General features: G+C 42.3%; 1 protein-coding gene across 1 annotated transcript; it reads right to left on the bottom strand.

Annotated features, from left to right (window-relative positions):
- Positions 1 to 17,135: 17,135 nt before the first annotated feature.
- Positions 17,136 to 17,743, bottom strand: LOC106834331 (uncharacterized protein CXorf51A-like). The gene is made up of 2 exons (XM_044763226.1): positions 17,621 to 17,743; positions 17,136 to 17,429 (listed from the first exon to the last, which is right to left on the bottom strand). Exons 1-2 carry the CDS (start codon positions 17,741 to 17,743, stop codon positions 17,136 to 17,138), a joined length of 417 nt encoding a protein of 138 aa, XP_044619161.1.
- Positions 17,744 to 18,061: the final 318 nt, after the last annotated feature.

Here is an 18,061-nt window from a genome sequence, read left to right as displayed (position 1 = left end):
TCTCTGCTGCAGAGTTCGTCGCTCCATGCGCGCTGGATGTGGCCTCTTCTGAGACGTCCATGATCGCTTGGGGGTGTGCAGTGTTGCCACCTGAAAGCTTTTTTTCTCAATTTGGAGTAAAAGATTGTACGTGGATGTGAAGTCATCTCCTTAGGAGATGTTCGTGAGAAAATATTTGTGCAATCTCTCATACAAATAGGTCCAAAAGGTACACTCATGGTTACAGACTGAGTCAGAAAAGCATGGGAAAGATGAGTAAGTAGAGTGACAGAGCCTCGGATGGCGGTGTTGGCCAGGTTGTTGTTTCTAACCTGCCTTGCACAGTTTCAGAGAAATGCTTTCAGGATCAACCTGACTATCTGAAAGAGCAGACGCCCACGTCATGAGGGGCACCATGGAGCAGCAGCGAAATGTCTCCTGAGCTGGACTAGTGAAGTCCCATTATGTGACCCCTGGCGAGATACCTAAAGCCTTAGTACCTCACTGGTTTCATCTGTCAAAGGGGAGTTATTAATAGAGCCCACCCCAAGGGTAGTTGTGAGGATCAAATGAGCTAATATAGCTAAAGAGCTCAGAACTGAGCCTTACACGCAGCATGCAAGAAACGTTTGTTGAGTGAATAAATCCAGAATTTGGCTGCAGTCTTCAACTATAGGGTTTGGGAGTTACATCATTCATCCCAGTGGTGCGATGTAGGGGTATTAGAACAGGGATTCCTAACGCAGACACTTATACTTCAGGAGCTACACTTGTACTTACCCTGAGGAGCTTCTTAAATCTTCTGAAATGACCTGCACAATTTGTGGGTACAAGCAGGCAGGCAGTTTTCATCAGATTTGTTCAAAGAGTCCATGAGCCAAAAAAGATTCAGACCCACTGTCCTGGAATTGGACATTGCCATTTGGGGCACGGGGAGAATTGTGCTAACCCATAGCATTGTGTTGTAGTGTTGTGTGTGGCACCTGATGTTGATGTCCTCTGTCCACACAGGCATTCCCTGAGATCTGCCTGTTTCCTGGCCCTGCTGGGTATTTTCTGCGGGAAATGGTGCAGTCTAGCACCATTTCCAGGCCATGCCTGAGGGCCTGAGACTGCTGCTTCCTTGCTGCTCCGGGGCCTGGGGATCTACAGCGCTGTCTCTGTCCCTGTCTAGACCTCCTGACGACCATTCGCTTGTTGGGGCCTCCAGGATCCAGCCTCACCTCTTGCCTGGATTTCCTGCCATCTCCCCTCTCTCCCCTCTAGCCTTTTTTAGCTTGAAAATCAATCTTCTTGAAGGAAAATGCCAACAAAACAGGATTTATTTTCTTCCAAGAAGTTACTCTTTCCCCTCCTTACACTGACTAAATGGCCTTTTACTTATCTGTCTTCAGCAGTTTTTGAAAGCTTCAATCCGTTTTAAGCTTTAGCCTCCCTGAAATTATTCTTTGGGATCCACACCTTTGCTTCCTTTTGAACCCATCATTAGATCTGTTCTTGCCTCTATCTTTTGCGTTTATTTGTTCATGCATTCACCAAATACATAATGAGCACCTATTCTGACCCAGCCTCTGAAGTGAATGAAATACAGTCCTCGGCCCCATGGGATTTACATTCTTGTGAAAGAGACAGACAGTAAAAAACCTCAAGAAAATTAAGCAGGTAAGGAGTTAGAAAAGGATGAGGGGGTGCTATTTTAGACAGGAGGGTCAGGGAAGGCCTATCTGTGGAGATAACATTCAAACAAGTATTTGAAGCCATGCAGAGGTCAGGGGAAGAGTACCCAGACAGAGGGAACAGCAAGTGCAAAGGCTCTGAAGCAGCAGCAGGCTGGGCTTGAGTGAGGAACAATGAGGAGACACATGTGGCTGCAGCACAGTGAACAACGTGAAAAATGGCAGGCTGCCAAAGGGGGCAGGGGTCGGGTAAGGTAAGGCCTTGCAAACCCCATAAGTAAGGGTTATGTTCTGTGGGTGACGGATGTCATCACTGACCTCTGTGCAGGAAAGTAATCTGCCTTGCATTGGCGGCTGGGTTGAGAGTTGCCTATGGGAGCAAGGGTGGAAGCATGTATCTTTTCACAATATGAGCTCATTTGGAGGTCTTCCTGCATAGCCACATGGCTGACTTTTTAAAAAAACCCTGTTTGGATTACTTGAGACTGGGAAATTTCTGGAGCAACTTTTGCTCTGGAATTTGAAGTGATACAGGCAGATTTTGCCTTTTTAGAATCCCCATCATTCAGCAGCCACTTTCCCTTCTAGAGTCCCTAACAATAAGACCACAAATTGTGTTGTGTGCTATTTTGCTTTCTGCCCTTTTCCTCCCAGAGTCTGCCTTCTCAGGTCTTCTCCTGTAAGCTCATGGCTGACGTCCACCCAAGCTTGTCTATTATTATTATGAACTTCAAAATATCATTATTATTTTCTCCCAAGTTCTTGGTCATTTCCTCATCCACAGCCAATTCCTCTCTATTGCCAGTCAGGTTTAACAGCTCATTCTAGGCACAGTGGCCTATAACTCCAAGACCCAGGGTTTCCCAAACTCTTGCTGGTTGAGAAAGGACTTGATCCCTGCATTAGCAGTGTTGCGCGGGGATTATTTTTACCCCGTTTTACAAATAAAGCAGCTGAGGCTCGGGGAGGTTGAGCATGGAAGCTGCGACTCAGGCTCAGAGTTTCTGACTTGAAAGTTCTTGCCCTTTCTACTCTATCACTCTGTTCTCCAGGTAAGACGATGTGCTCCTTGCTTCGGTTAGTTTAAATACTTCTTAAGTGAAAACTGAATGGTTTATCTCATTCTCTTTCTCTCCAGTTTGGCTTACATGATTTCCATTTTTAAGTTCTTAAATGCACCACAGTGTCTTGCCCCGGGTCGAGGCCCCCAAAGAGGCTCGCGTGACCAGCATCATGGCTGCTTTTATGTGTCAACTTGACTGGGCCATGAGGCGTCAAACATTATTTTGGGTGTTTCTGTGATGTTGTTTTCAGATGAGATTGACATTTAAATTTATAAACTGAGAAAAGCAGATGGCCCTCCCTAATGTGAGTGGGCCTCATCCGATCAGTGGAAGGCCTGAATAGAACAAAAAGGCTGACCCTTCCCCTGAGTAAGAGAGAAAGAGTTCCTCCTTTGAACTGGAACATCAGCTTTTTCCTGCCTTCTGACTCAAATTGAAACATCGGTTCTTTCTGGATCTTGAGCCTGCCAGCCTTCAGACTGGAACTTCATCATGCACTCTCTGGGGTCTCCAGCTTGCTGACTCACCCTATAGATCTTGGGACTTGTCAGCCTCCATACTCATGTGAGCCAACTCCTTACAATATATCTGTCTCTCTCTCTATGTATATATAAACACACACATACACACACATACATATAATTATATACACATTCTCCTGTTGGTTCTGTTTCACTGGAGAATCCTAACTAATACAGCCAGCAGAGGGCGATCTCCCATCAAACGCTGCCTGTTTCCCATTTGGAAATGTTGGACAGTTGTTTTCTTCAAAAGTGAGAAAATCTTTCTAAGTTCTTTTTTTTTCCAGACGAAAGAAGGTAATTTCAGAGAGAGAAAGTAGCATGAAGAGTTGCTGGTATAAGTGATAGGAGAAGGTCATCCCAGTACAGGCCTGAAGCCTTCTAGGAAATGCATTCTGCATGAGATAGACACCAAAGTTCTGCTGCTGGCGACAAAATTACCCCCATAGCTCACTCTTCCTGGGAGTCAAAGACCACATTATAACCAGTGGCATAAGCTTTAGGGCGAGATTTCAGAAATGGAACTTCTCTAACAGAAAGAACAGTGGAATGAGTGGAAAGTAGGGTGGAAACTGACATTACTGACATAATGTATGCATACCCATTATGTATAATCTTACGTTCTTACCTATGTAAGCTTATAACGGCAGAGAAGAAGGTCTGGATGGATCACACCAAACTGTTAACAGTGGTTTTCTCTGGAGAGAGGAAGGTGCTTGGAGGGGGCTACAGTGAAACAGACTTTCTCCTTTTATTCTGTTCTGGGTTTGAATTTCTTAAAACAAGATTCATGTATGATTTTTATGTTTAAAAATATTATTAAGTAACATTTCACACATGCTAAGATGGCTATAATAAAAAACCCTCAGAAAATAACAAGTGTTGGTGAGAATGTGGAGACATTAGAAGCCTGATAAATTGCTGGTAGGAATGTGAAATGGTGCAGCCACTTTGGAAAACGGTTTGGTGGTTTCTGAGAAGGGTGAACATTGAATTACCATATGACCCAACAATTCTACGCTTGGATGTATTTCCAAAAGAGTTGAAAGTAGGGGCTTGAAAAGATATTTGTACACCCATGTTCCCAGCAACATTATTCGCAGTAGCCAAAAGGTGGAAACTCAAGTGTCCATCGACAGATGAGTGGATAAACAAAACGTGATCTATATACACAATGGAATATTATTCAGCTATAAAAAGGAATTACTTTTTTTTAATTTGTTTTTAAAAATATTTTAGGTCAGGGCTTTCTCTCCTTTTCTTTCTTTCTTTCTTTTTTGTTTTTTAAAGATTGGTCCTGAGCTAACATGTGTTGCCAATCTGTTTTTTTCTTCTTCTTCTCCCAAAGCCCACAAGTACATAATTGTATATCCTCGTTATAGGCTCTTCTAGTTCTGCTATATGGGATACTGCCTCAGCACGGCCTGATGAGTGGTGCCATGGCAGTGCCCAGGATCTGAACCGGCGAAACCCTGAGTCGCTGAGGCAGAGCACATGAACTTAACCACTTGGCTGCGGGGCCAGCCCTAAAAATGAATTAAATTTTGATATATGCTATAACATGGATGGATCCTGAAAATATTATGCTCAGTGAAAAAAGCCAGGCGCAGGAGGACGAATAGTGCATGGTTCCGCTTATATGAGGTACCTACAATAGGAAAATCCATAGAGTCAGAAAGTAAAACAGAGGTTACCAGGGCCTGGGGGAGGAGAGGGGAGCTATTATTTCATGGGGACAGAGCATTTGCTGGGGATGATGAAAAAGTTTTGAGTATATATAGTGGTGATGGTTATACAACATTGTAAGTATATTTAGTGTCACTGAATTGTGCACTTACACAATGGTTAAAATGATAAATATTGTTATGTATATTTTACTACAATAAAAACACCTGAAAATTCTTAAGAGAAAGGGGTGTCGTGCTATTAGATCCAGTTGTACCCTTTCACAAAGGGGAAATAAGTGGCTTCTAAGGACTACAGGGGAGCAGCCTCAGTTAGATGGATGGTCTGTTCGTGTGAAGCAGCAGGTGCTGAAGAAGTTTCTGACAGTTGGAATATAGAGACGTGAGGATCCACTGTCATCCAGTTCACACTAAACTTTGTGAGAGCGAGGACTGGATCTCTCTTTGCTCATAATTGCAGCCTTAGAGCCTAGCATAGTGTCGGGTGCCCAGTAGGCACTCAACAAATATTTGTTGAATCAATAAATGAACTTGTGTGACTTGCTAATAATCTACTTAAAGCAAAACATTCTCCCTCCTACCATTTTGGGCACCATTGCCTATTATTTGTTGCACAATGAGAAGTACAAGCCTGGGATTCATATATTTGGTTGTCATTAGCACAAGATAGAGTATCAGTTGGGATGGGCCAACTGCTGTATCAAACAATTTCTGTATCTTAATGAGCTGACTCAAAAAATTTTATTTTTAACTCATGTTATAGTTCAAAGTCAGTGGGAGCGGATTGGAGTGGGGGTTGGGCTCTGCTCCACGCCGTTGGGGACCCAGCTTCCTCCTGTCCAGTAGCTCCAGAGGCCCCTAGGCATGCCCAGGTCTCCACTGGCTTCTGTGCACCTGGCTGGCAGATGAGTGAAGACAGAGATCTTGGAGGACCACGTGTGAGGTTTGAGTGGCCAGATCTGCAAGTGTCATGCATTCCTTTTCCCCATACCTCATTGGTCAGAACTCAGTCACATGACTACACTGAATCACAAGGGATTCTGGCAAATGTGGTCTAGCTGCAAGTAAAGGAGGAAAAGTGCTAAGAGAAGGCTGCTCAGGACCGAAGTCACAGGAGCTTCAGTGTTTAAGAAACGGGAAGAGAAGGAGAGGCAAAGCAAAGAGACTGAAAATAAAGAAAGTGACTGCTAGAAACCCAAGGGAATGAAATGTCACAGAAGCAAGGGGAGAGTGTGTCAAGAGACAGACCTTAGCAAGAGCAATCTCTGTGGAAATCAGATTGCCATGACTTAGGGGTGAAACGTGGGTGAGGAAGTAGAGGAATATATGTAGGACATTTTTGAGAAATTTGACTGTAAAAGGGGAAGAAGAGAAGGATAGTGGCTCGTGGTCACGAGGAAGTGGCATGGAGTAGAATTTTTTTTAATGGGAGAGACTTGAGAATGTTTGAATGTTTAAAGAGAAGGAACTACAGTAAATAAAAACAGCGTGGTATAGGGCCAGGAACAAATAAACTATTGGAACAGAAGAAATGGTCTTGAAACAGACTTAAGTGTATATAGCAATTTGATTTATGTCAGGGATGGTGGGAAATGATGGACTGGTTTTGATGCATCTATGTATGTGGTCATCTATTTGTACACTTTTTTTCATAAAGGATTTAAAAAGGCTTCTTAAAAAGATACATTCTGGAGACAAAATAAAACAAATGTTTAAGGAGGGAGAAAATGACATGTTGGGACAATGAAGTGAAACGCGTTTTGGTTTTACAACTTTAAACATCTGTTTGATACTGACTGCTTTAAACATCAGTGCTGAGCTGATTTTCGATACCTTGATCAATTTGTGCTGTGATCTATTAGAGAATTCTATTTATGTAACTCGCTCTGCAATGTCACTTTTGGGGCAGAGATTCTCATGTGTATTCTGGAGAATCATGCAGTCTCTGCTCTTTGCACCGTGTATTGTGCAACAGCCTTTGACCACAAATAATGAAACCTGACCTGAACATCAGACTGGCACTGATTGTTCTGGCCTCAGAAACAGCTTCTAAATCAGACAAGAAGTTCAGTTTCATTTCTCTATAATCATATCTTGTTCCTGACCCCAAGTGGCACTCTATGAACCATCCTATGCTGTATTTACTCTGAACTCTTTCTCCTAAGCTATTTGATATCCCTAAGCCTTTGCACATCCTTATGTCTACAATATCCCCTTATTTCTCCTCTCCCTCCAGCAGACTTATTCTTATCCTAAAAGATACAGCCTACCTGTCACATGCTCTAGGGGAATTTTTTGTGACTGGCCTGGGCTAGAGCTATACTTCTCTTTGTGCTCCCCCAGCCCCTGTCCTGTCCACCGTAGCTCTAGTCCTGCTGGGTCAGCAAGGTCATCTATGCCACTGACCTTGCACTTCAACTCTCCATGCTCAGGGCCCAATACCTGGCCTGGCCAGAGTTGGCATATGATGCATGGAAACCTTGCAGCAGAGAGCTGGGGATTTCTATTTGCAACCACAACTAACATTTCGACCAGGATGATGATTACATGGGAAGGTACATTTGTCAAATTTCTTGTCAAGCTTTACACTTATGATCTGTGCAATTTATTGTATGTACTTATACCTTGATAAAGCACTGTTAACCTAAAAAAAATTTTTTAAAAAGAAAAAAGAAGAAAAATCGCCTTAACTACCTGCCGTTGCTTTTGCTCTTCAGGGGAGTGACAGGATTTTCTTGGTAGATAGCTCTTTGCTTAAGGAGATACTTGGCTGCCTCGGGGATGAAAGGAGAGAGTCAAAGAGAGAGCTGAATTACTCCTTAGCATGAAGGCAGCAGAATCTTGGATTTCCCAGTGCAAAATAAAAATTCAAGGCTGCTTATTCAAAAATTGAATTTCAAGATGGTGACAACAGAGCACTATACCAAGCGTGCAGAGCCCTTCTAAGCATGGGGCCCTGTGGGACTGCCTAGGTTGCACACTCACGAGGCTGGCCTTAGTTCTAACTTTGGGCCTTCTCTTGAAACCAAGCAGGTGTGTGCATGTGATAATCTCTGGAAAAGTGCTTTACAAACAGCCAGGTGCTGGATTTGAAGATTGAAGAGCTTCCCAAAGCCCAATGTCTTCCAATTCCTGGCATTTGGACTTTTCTATTAGTTTGCTTACCCCATAGCACTCCCTCCTCACCCCCCTCTCAAGACATCTCACACAGTGTGCAGCCACCTGTCACTTGGCTATAGGCCAGGGTACCCTGAAAGGATCGGAGTTAAAGGGGGACCGTTCATTCCCTGGGGCTCAGACCTAGAGCCATTCTCAGTCTTCTGTCCTCTAGCTAGAGCAGTCTGGTTCATGTGGCAGCCTGGGAAATACCAGTGTTCCTTAGCAACAAGGCCGAACCAGAGCTGTTGCTAGGGAAACCCTGGGATTTCCATAGCTACCGAGAGCACGGTAAGCATCTCTGCTCCCACAGCTGAATGAATATATCTGGTGTCAGCAGAAGAGGAGGAAAGGGAACTGATATTCTGCTGCCAAGGAGGGCAGGGCTGGTTCCTCTGAATCTCATTACCTGCACAAAGAGAGGTGAACAGGTCATCAGGGGCAGGACCATTCCTCAAGGCTGGCGAATGGATGATCTCTCCTCATACATAGACCTCCAAAAAGTGGCTAGTCAACTTGGAGTTGCGTAGTCTGTGGGATTTTCACAGTGCCTGGTGCCCCTGGTACAGAAATAATCTTATTGTATTGAATCTACATATCTGTGTGCCCTCCCACTCCCAGCGGCTGGGATCTTCCTGAGGCTGTGTCATGGGCTGCTGTGTCCCCAGTGCCCAACATAGGGCAGGGCTTCTTAACCTCCTTGCTCATCTGGGGAAGCCTGTGGGGCCCTTCTCAGAATAATGTTTTTAAATGCATGAAACAAAATAGGTAGTATTACAAAGGAAAGAAATTTTATTGAAATACAGTTATTCAAATATTTAAAAAGTCACAATCATGATTATAAAATATATGTGCATCTTTATTGATGCATTAAATAACAAGACAGAGTGGCAGGTCTGACAATTACTGTAATTTGGAAGTCGTAACAAGTGCAAAGGATATTTGGGGAGAGCTGCTGCTGTGATAACATGATACGAAAATATCAGGGATTTCTCTCTGTGACAAAGTCACAGGTACTGCTAATCTGTTTGTGGTCGGTTGCCTGCATTCATTATGCATAAGGCTAAATTTCAGATAGAAGTTAGTGAAATTAATGAATATTCTTCCCCCATCTGATTCCACAGACCCCTAAATTCTATGCAGGTTGTGGGCTCCGAGTTTGGACATCGCACGCTATATGAATGAATGAGTGAATGGCAAATGAATAAATGAACAAACAGTGAAAGAGGAGGAGCTGAGGAACTTGCTTAGGTTCCTTGAGCAAGTGAGCGGCTTGGCAAGAGGAAGGGCCTTGTTCACAGTCACCCGGTCACCTTCAGTCACCCTGTTCCTTGTCACTTTTTCCTTTAAGAGCTGAGGAATTTCAGCAAATGGTCTTGGAACAACTGGGTATCTACATGGAAAAGAATGAAGTTGGACTCTCATCTTACACCATATACAAAAATTAACTCAAAATGGATCAAAGACCTAAATGTAAGTGCTAAAACTATAAAACTCTTAGAAGAAAACATGGGGGAAGAAACTTCATGACATTGGATGTGGGAACAATTTCTTGGATATGACACCAGAAGCACAGGCAACAAAAGGATAAATTGGACCACATCAAAATAAAAAAATTTTGTCTATCAAAGGAAACAACCAACAGAGTGAAAAGGCAACCCATGAAATGGGAGAAATATTTGCAAATTATATATCTGGTAAGGGGTTAATATTCAAAATATATAAAGAACTTTTACAACTGAACAGCAACAAAACAAATAACTCGATCAAAAAAGGCAAAGGTCTTGAATAGACATTTCTCCAAAGAAGATATTTGTTCTGAGGAAAGTAAGGAGCTGCTGGAAGGTTTAAGCAGAGGAGAAATGTGATCTAATTTATTTTTTAGTTGAGATCCTTCTGATGACTGTGTAGATAGCAAAAAGATGCAGGCTGCAGGTGTTGGGCTCTCGCACGGTCCTCCCCACTAGTGGCCTTTCCTCGCACTTGCTGAGGCACAGTGGTCAGAGGCAGGGGCCTGCTGTCCCCTTCCCGTGTTGGCTTGTGCTCCTGGATTTGGAAGTCGGGAGTCTGGGTCCAGGCATCAGTTGCAAACCAGTAAAGTTAGTGAGGGTAAGGGGCCCCCCGTGGGCTGGGGAAGCAGGGGCAGACAGGAAGGCCTGTCGGGAAAGCGGTCAGCAGTCCTTGGGATTCTCTCCTTAGTCAGACCCCTGGAGGGCAGAGGTGCCGGCTGGCAGCGTGCACTCATGGTTCTCTGCAGAGGCAATCAGGCTGCTAAAGTGGGGAGGCGGCAGGGGCAGATACAAATGTTGCCACTTCTCTCCGCTAAGCTGGCCTCACCCTCAGGTAGAGGCTCCCTCTTCCCAGGACCTTTGCCTCACGTGTCTTCCCAGGCTCCACTGCCAAAATGCTGCTTCCTATCTCTAGCACTGCAGCCTCAAGTCAGGATAAATATTTTGCATTTCTAGGGACACAATCTGCCAGGTTTTGTCATTTTGGCCATCACCATTGTCACATTCCTCAGAGTTATCCAGCGAGGAAAGGACTGCAAACTATCCACTGTATTTAGCAACAAAGAGACAGTGGAAACTGAGATTGCATTCATTCACTCAACTAAAATGTATGGAGGATCTGCTATGTGACAGGCACTGTGTTAAGGAAAACAGAAAAGAAAGAACAATAAGAACAGGGAAGGAGCCAGGTTTCAAAGCAGGGAGAAAGTCCAGGGCCAAATCTGTGTCCCTTCTGCCCCCCTCAACTCCTAAAAAAGGCTCTGGAAGCCATAAGCCCCACCAAAGGGGCCCATATGACCCAATCTACCTGCCTTATCACAAGTAGGACTGGCTAGGTGGCAGGACCCTGGGAGACCATGCACCCGAACAGGCTGAACCCAGAGCTGGGGAGTGGGATGTCCTCCTACTCCATCCTGCTGGTGGGAGTAGGGGCAGGATTTCAGGCAGCTTTGGGGGTCAAGTCCCACAGCCCGGCCTTTCCATCACAGGCACCTGCAGAGCATGCAGCAGTGTCCAGGGACCTTGACCTGGGACTTACAGCACTAAAAGATGACAGACCAGGGCTGGGGTGGCATGGGCTTTGCTCAGGGAGAACCCACCATTCTCTGCCTTCCTCTGTGTCCATTTCTTGTAATTATTTGCATTTATTTCTACCATCTTATTTTGTCCTTTCTATTTCTATGCTTCTTTTTTCTCCCTTTTTTTGCTAGCTATCCACTCAAGCTTTTTAAATTTTAACTCCTTCTTTTCCCCTCTACTGGCTTGGAAGTTATACATTCTATTTTTCTTAATGGTTTACCTCTTGAGCATTCAACATGCACAACTGACTAAACAAATCTAAAATTAATCACTATCTTTGCACTCCTTTCAAACTGCACAAGGATCCTAGAACATTTTGATTTTGGCTGCCCTTTCTCATCTCATATGTTAATGCTGTCCAGTTATTTTGCCTTGTTTCTATTCTCCTCAAATTAAGCACTTTCATCATCATCTTTATTGTCATTGTCATCCTTGTTCTTGTTTTATATATCTAAATATAAAAAATTGTATTATAAATGTAATGTATTTATTGAATTTATATATCGTAAGTATAATTTATATAAATTTATAAATATAATTTATAATAGATTATAACTAAAACTTATATAAATGTGACTTGATAAATATACCAACTTGTAAGCACTTTTGGTGCCTCCACCACCACTGCTGTGCAGGGGCTTGCAGGCAATGGCAGTAGTGAGGAGCTGCCCATCCCTGGCTTCCCTGGATACAAATGGGCACAGTGGGGGCAGGAGTGCCAAAGGAAGAGCATGCCTTGTGTTCCAGGTGAAGTGGAGGTGAGGGACTTGCTTGTGAGCTCCTGTGCACCACACTCTGGAGCTTCAGAGACCCATGGGTGAAGCTTTGATATTACTGACAGGTTTGTCTTGCCAGCTGGAGGCCATTTAAGGGGTATGGACTCAATGTAACATGCGTCTATGGTCAGATTCTACACGTCCTGAAATATTTACCAAAATCTGTGTGTCAAAATCAAGAAACCATGTAGCCCAAATCCATCACCTCACAAAAGAAAAATGGCCCAGAAATGGGCAGTGGCCTGATCGGAGTAATGTGGGAAAGACAGGACAATAACCTAGTTTTACTGCCTTCTGCCTCCATGCTCTTTTCACTACAACATGCCATTTTCCTCCAGTCATTTGTGGCCTCCCATCCTGCTCTGCCTCCAGTGTCCTATATCTCTGTCATTGACATCACCAACCACTGAATGGCCGAAACCAGAAATCTGGGAGTCATCGATGACACATCCCTCTCCTTTAGTTCCTGAACCCCATCTATCTCCAGGTCTTAGAAATTCATCAAATCAATTTACTTTTCTCCACCTCAACTACCTTCATCCCAGCCAGTTAGCAAATACTGAAGACCTACTATTCTGAGGCACCGTTCTAGATATTAGAACACAGCAAGTGAACAAGACAAAGTCCCTGCCCTCAAGGATCTTACATTCTGGTGTGTTTGTGTGTGTGTGTGAGAGAGAGAGAGAGAGAGAAAGAGAATTATAGAGGAGTGATGGATAACAAGTAAATAAATACAAGACTAAAAATATTGAATTGTACAGTTTAAATGGATGAGTTATATGCTATGTGAATTATACATCAATAATGCTGTTTAAAAATGCCTGAGGATCATTTGTGCTTCTTTTTCTGTGAAACACCTGTTTATTTTGCCCATTTTTATAGTAGGTTGTCTTTTTATTTTTAGTTTACAGGATTTCCTTATACATTCTGGATACCAATCTTTTGTTAAATATATTTGTTTTAAATATATATTTATATATAATGTGAAATATACATGCAGAAAACTGCATGTACATACAATTTAACAGTGGTTGTGAACCTAATACCCATATAATCATCACACAAGTCTAGATATAGAATATTACTAGCAATGTAGAAGCCCCCCCATGTGAATTATATCATCCACACTAAAGGGGGAGGGTTGTGATAATCATTTTCATTTCTCTTTCAGTTTTACCAACTTCTAATACATTTATTAACAATATTGCTTAGTTTCAATATCGTTTAAATTTTCAACTTTTTATTCAGGTTTAATTTTCAAAAATAGCTTGCATAGATTTTAAGTTCACAGTTATATGAGTTTTGGCAAGTGCATATGCTCGTATGTCCACCACCAAAATCAAGACTTAGAACTTTTCCATGACCTCAGGAAGTTCCTCCATTCCATTTCCCATTCAATCTTTCCTTATCCAAGGAAACCACTATTCTGATTTCTATCACTGTAGACTAGTTTTGCATGTTCTCGGAGTTTAATTGGAATCATATACTGTGCACGCTTTTGTGTCAGAAGTCTTCCCCTCAACATAATGTTTTTGAGAGTTACTCATTGTGTTGCATATATCAGTATTTTATTCATTTTTATTGCTGAATTCAATTTAAGAATATATCAAATTTTGTTTAACCATTTACCTGTTAAAAGACATTTGGGTTGTTTCCATGTTGGGCTGTTATGACCCTGCTATGAACATGAATATTATACAAATATTCTTATACAACTATTTCTTTAGACATACGGCCTCATTTATTTTGGAGAAAATACCCAGAAATAGAATTTCTGGGACATAGGGTTGGTGTGTGTTCAACTCTATTTAAAAATTGCTTGTGTTTGGTCAGATTCCCAAGAGATTTGCATACAAGAAGACTATTGGAAATGTTTTCTGGTACAACACCTCTGAGGGAGTGAAGAAAGCAGGGAGGGAGAAGTAGCGGGGGGAGCTGAACTGTGACTCAGTCACTATAGAGACTTCATCTGATCCCATGGGGAACTCTGGAACTGGTATGGCCCTTCAGAGTTGTCCCTGAATTGAGAGGAAGGAGCCCAGTCTTTATATACCTGCATCGATCAGTCATTGGATGTAGCTTTCTCCTGGGGAGATTACATAACCTTGGATTAGGTTAAATCCTCCAATTAAGAAGCAAAGATCGTCATCTTGGATAAAAAAGCATGATCCAATTACACTTTCTCTATAAAATTCTACTTTATATATGAAAAAGAGATCAATCAAAAATAAAAGAATAATAAATGATCTACCATGGATTGGCTATACTACCATCAGACAAAATAGATATTAGAACAAGGAATATTATTAGAGATGAAAAAATAGTGATAAAGAGGTCAATCTACCAAGAAGACATACTAATTTTAAATGTGCACATACCTAACAACAGAGCTTCAAAATAAATGAAGAAGAAACTTACAGGAGAAACAGACAAATCCACAATTATATCTGGAGATTTCAATACCTCTCTTTCAATAATTGATAGAACTAGTACATAAAAATCAGTAAAGATACAGAAGACTCGAACAGCATTATCAACCAACACGACACAGTTGGCATTTACAGAACACTCCACCCAACATCATCAATATACACATTCTTTAAAGAATACATATTTTTTTAGGTGCACATGGAACATTCATCAAGATAGACCATATCCTGGGCCATAAAACAAATCTGAAAAAATTTAAAGGATCAAAGCATAAAAATATGTTCTTGTACAACAATAGAATTAAATTAGAAATCAGTAAAAGAAATCTGGAAAATCCAAAACTATATGGGAATTTAAAATTACACTTCTAAATAACCCATAGATCAAAAATGAAAGCCCAAGAGAAATTAGGAAATTTTTGCAATTGAATTAAAACAAAAATGTAACACATCAAAAATTTGTGAGATGCAACTACAGCAGTTCTTACAAGGAAATTTAAATGTTTATATTAGAAAACAAGAAAAGTTTTCTTTTTTCCAACTTTATGTAGGTATAGTTGACAACTAAAAAATGTATATATTTATGGTGTACAACTTGAAGTTCTGATATACATATACATTGTGAAATATTCATCACTGTCAAACTAATTAAAAGCTGCGTCTTTAAAGTGATCAATAAACTTCTAACCAAACTGCTCAGAACAAAATGATAGAAGACGCACGTTATCAATATCAGCAATGAGATAGGCAACATAACCACAGACCCTAGAGCCATGAAAGAGGGAATATTGTTGCTGATGGCGCAGTCGAGTCTATTCCGACTCCTAGTGACCCTGTGTACAACAGAGCGGAACCCTCCTGGTCTTTTTGCACCATCCTCTCACCTTCTAGTACTTTATCAGAATAGATGCTCCACTGCTATTCATAGGGTTTTCATAGTTAATTTTTTCAGAAGTGGGTGGCCAGGTCCTTCTTCCTAGTCAGTCCTAGTCTGGAAGCTCCACTGAAATCTGTCCACCACGGGTGATCCTGGTGGTTTTTGAAATACCAGTGGCATAGCTTTCAGCATCACAGCAACATGCAGCCGCCACATTATGACAACCAACAGACAGGTGGTGTGGTTCCCTGACCGGGAAATGAACCCCAGCTGTGGCAGTGAGAGCACTGAAAGCACTGAGTCTTAACCACTAGACCACCAGGGCTGGAAAGAGAATGTTTTGAACAAGATTATGCCAATAAATTCAACAACATATAAGAAATGGGTAATTTCTTATAAGACAAACTATCAAGAAGGTAGTAAATAATATAAATAGCCTTGTATCTATTAAGGAAATTGAATTAGTGGTTAAAATCTCCCCACCAATAAAACTCTAGGCTCAGATGGCTTCACAGGTGAATTCTTCAAATTTTTAAGGAAAGACTAATATAATTCTGTACAAACTTTCCCAGAAAACTGAAGAGAAGTAAATATTTCCCAACTCATTTTATGGGGCTTTTCTTACTCTGACACCAAAGACATACACAGATAATACCAAAAAAAAAAAAAAGAAAAAGAAAAAAAAAGAAAACTATAGACCAATATCGCTCATGTACTTAGATGCAAAAATACCCAACAAAATATTGGTTGACCATATGTATGGTGATGGATAAAAATTAGACTGCTGGGGGTGAGCACGATGAAGTGTATCCAGGAATTGATAAACAATAATGTACACCCCAAATTACACAGTGTTATAAATCATTATAATCCCAATAAAATTACTTGGAAAAAACCCCCAAAATATTAGTTAACCAAATCCAGAAATATATAAAAGGAATTATACGCCATGACCAAGTGGTATTTACTCCAGGTATGCAAGGCTGGCTTAACATTTGAAAATAAATCATTATAACCCACCATTTCGATAGGCTAAAGAAAAATCATATAAACACAGAAATTTGAGGCAGAAAAATCATTTGACAAAACCCAACACTCATTTATGACAAAAACTCTCAGCAAATTAGTAACAGAGGGAAATTACTGTAACTTGATAAAGAACACCTACAAAACCTCTACAGTTAGCATCATACTTAAAGGTTAAAGACTGAATGCTTTTCCCCTAAGATCAGGAACATCTTGATGAAGATACCTGCTCTCGCCACTCTTATTCAACCTAGTACTAGAAGCTCTAGTCACTGCAAAGAGGCAAAGAGAATCCGCAGATGGCAAATAAGCATGTGAAAAGGTGTTCAACATCATTGGCCATTAGGGAAATGCAAATTAAAACCATAACGACATCCTACCATACACTTATCGTAACAGCTAAAATAAATAGTGACAACAGCAAATGCTGGTGAGGGTGTGGAGAAACTGCATCCCTCATACATTGTTGGTGGGAACATAAAATGGTACAATCACTTTGAAAGACAGTTTTGCAATTTCTAACAAAACCAAACGTGCAATTTACTTCCCCAAATTGTGCCATTGGGCATTTATCACAGAGAAATAAAAACTTAAGAAAGAGATTTGTCTTCAGTACTCAGTCTTCATCCAGTCCTTGTACTTAATGTCTGGCTAACTGTGGACCTGATAGTCTGACCCCCGACCCTGCAGGACTCACCTCCCTCCCCCTCACACACCTGCCTCTTCCCTTCCTTCCCTGCTCCCCCCATGAGAGAACTCTCAGAGACACACACATTTTCACAACAGGTCCGTTTTATTTAAATCACCATCAGGGCACCCTGCTGCTGTCAAATGACGTCAACACCGTTGGCCATTTCTCAGGGGCCAGACCTCAGAGACTTCTCAGATGATTCCTCTGTGAGGTCTCTGGCCTCGCTCTGAAGTTGCTGGTGGTGCAGGTAGGCACGTGAAGTGCTGGGCTTCTCCATGCTCTCTCCGTCCTCCTCTGCCTCACCATAATTCAGCTTTTCATTCAGCCCGTGATAGTGACCGAATAGTGTTGTTCCTCTCGCTTTCTTAGATTTAACTGAAGAGGTGGGACGTTTTGGAGAGGCTTTTTCAGTCGATCTCCCTCGAAGGGATCTTTTGGCCCCCGTGGTTTTCTTGGCCGCCTGGAAAGACAACAGGGTGAGCACAGAACGGCACTGGTTTGAGGGAAGAGGGTGGGAGATGGGTGGGAACAGGGACTTCACGAGAAGGGATGTGGACTGAGGAGGAGGTGTGTGCCAGGCAAGGACAGGGGCGGAGTCTTGGTGGGAGGAGTCAAAGGGGAAGAGGAGGAGCTTGGGCGGGGTCATCTCACCTTGACACTACCTCTGGACCTGGGTTGACAGGAGCCCTTCCTCATCTTCCTCTCTTTGGTGTTTGGCGTAGGTTGTTCGGTAACTGTGCTAGAAGCCTGTGGTTTCCTGGTCACTTTCGCCATGTCAGCGCCTCCCAGTGGTCTGTCTACCCCAGGCCTGCTGACCTGCCTATATATACCCCTTTCCAGGACAGTGAGGGGCCACATCCTTCAGCTTTGTTTGGTCAGCAAGGCTTTCCTCCAGCCAATGGTAGCCCTGGAGGAGGCTTAGACAACATAAAGCACCATCCTGACATGCCCATAGAGGGAGAGGAGATGCTGGGGAGGCCAAGATGCAGCTTAGACATCTCACAATGCACCATTCTGATACCTCCATGGTGGTGGTGGTGGGGCGATGCTGGAGAGCCTAAATACTTCTGTTGGAGAAAGTACACCTAAAGA

This window comes from Equus asinus, chromosome X (assembly GCF_041296235.1).
Source record: "Equus asinus isolate D_3611 breed Donkey chromosome X, EquAss-T2T_v2, whole genome shotgun sequence".
Lineage (NCBI taxonomy): Eukaryota > Metazoa > Chordata > Mammalia > Perissodactyla > Equidae > Equus > Equus asinus.
The sequence above is the reverse complement of the archived record's forward strand: the minus strand, read 5'-3'. Positions and strand labels throughout refer to the sequence as shown.

Excerpts from the sequence above, each read along its gene's own strand:
- LOC106834331 (XM_044763226.1), bottom strand. The coding sequence starts at position 17,743 with ATGGCGAAAGTGACCAGGAAACCACAGGCTTCTAGCACAGTTACCGAA. Across the intron at positions 17,430-17,620 it reads GGTCCAGAGGTAGTGTCAAG|GCGGCCAAGAAAACCACGGG; the intron begins GTGAGATGACCC and ends TTGTCTTTCCAG.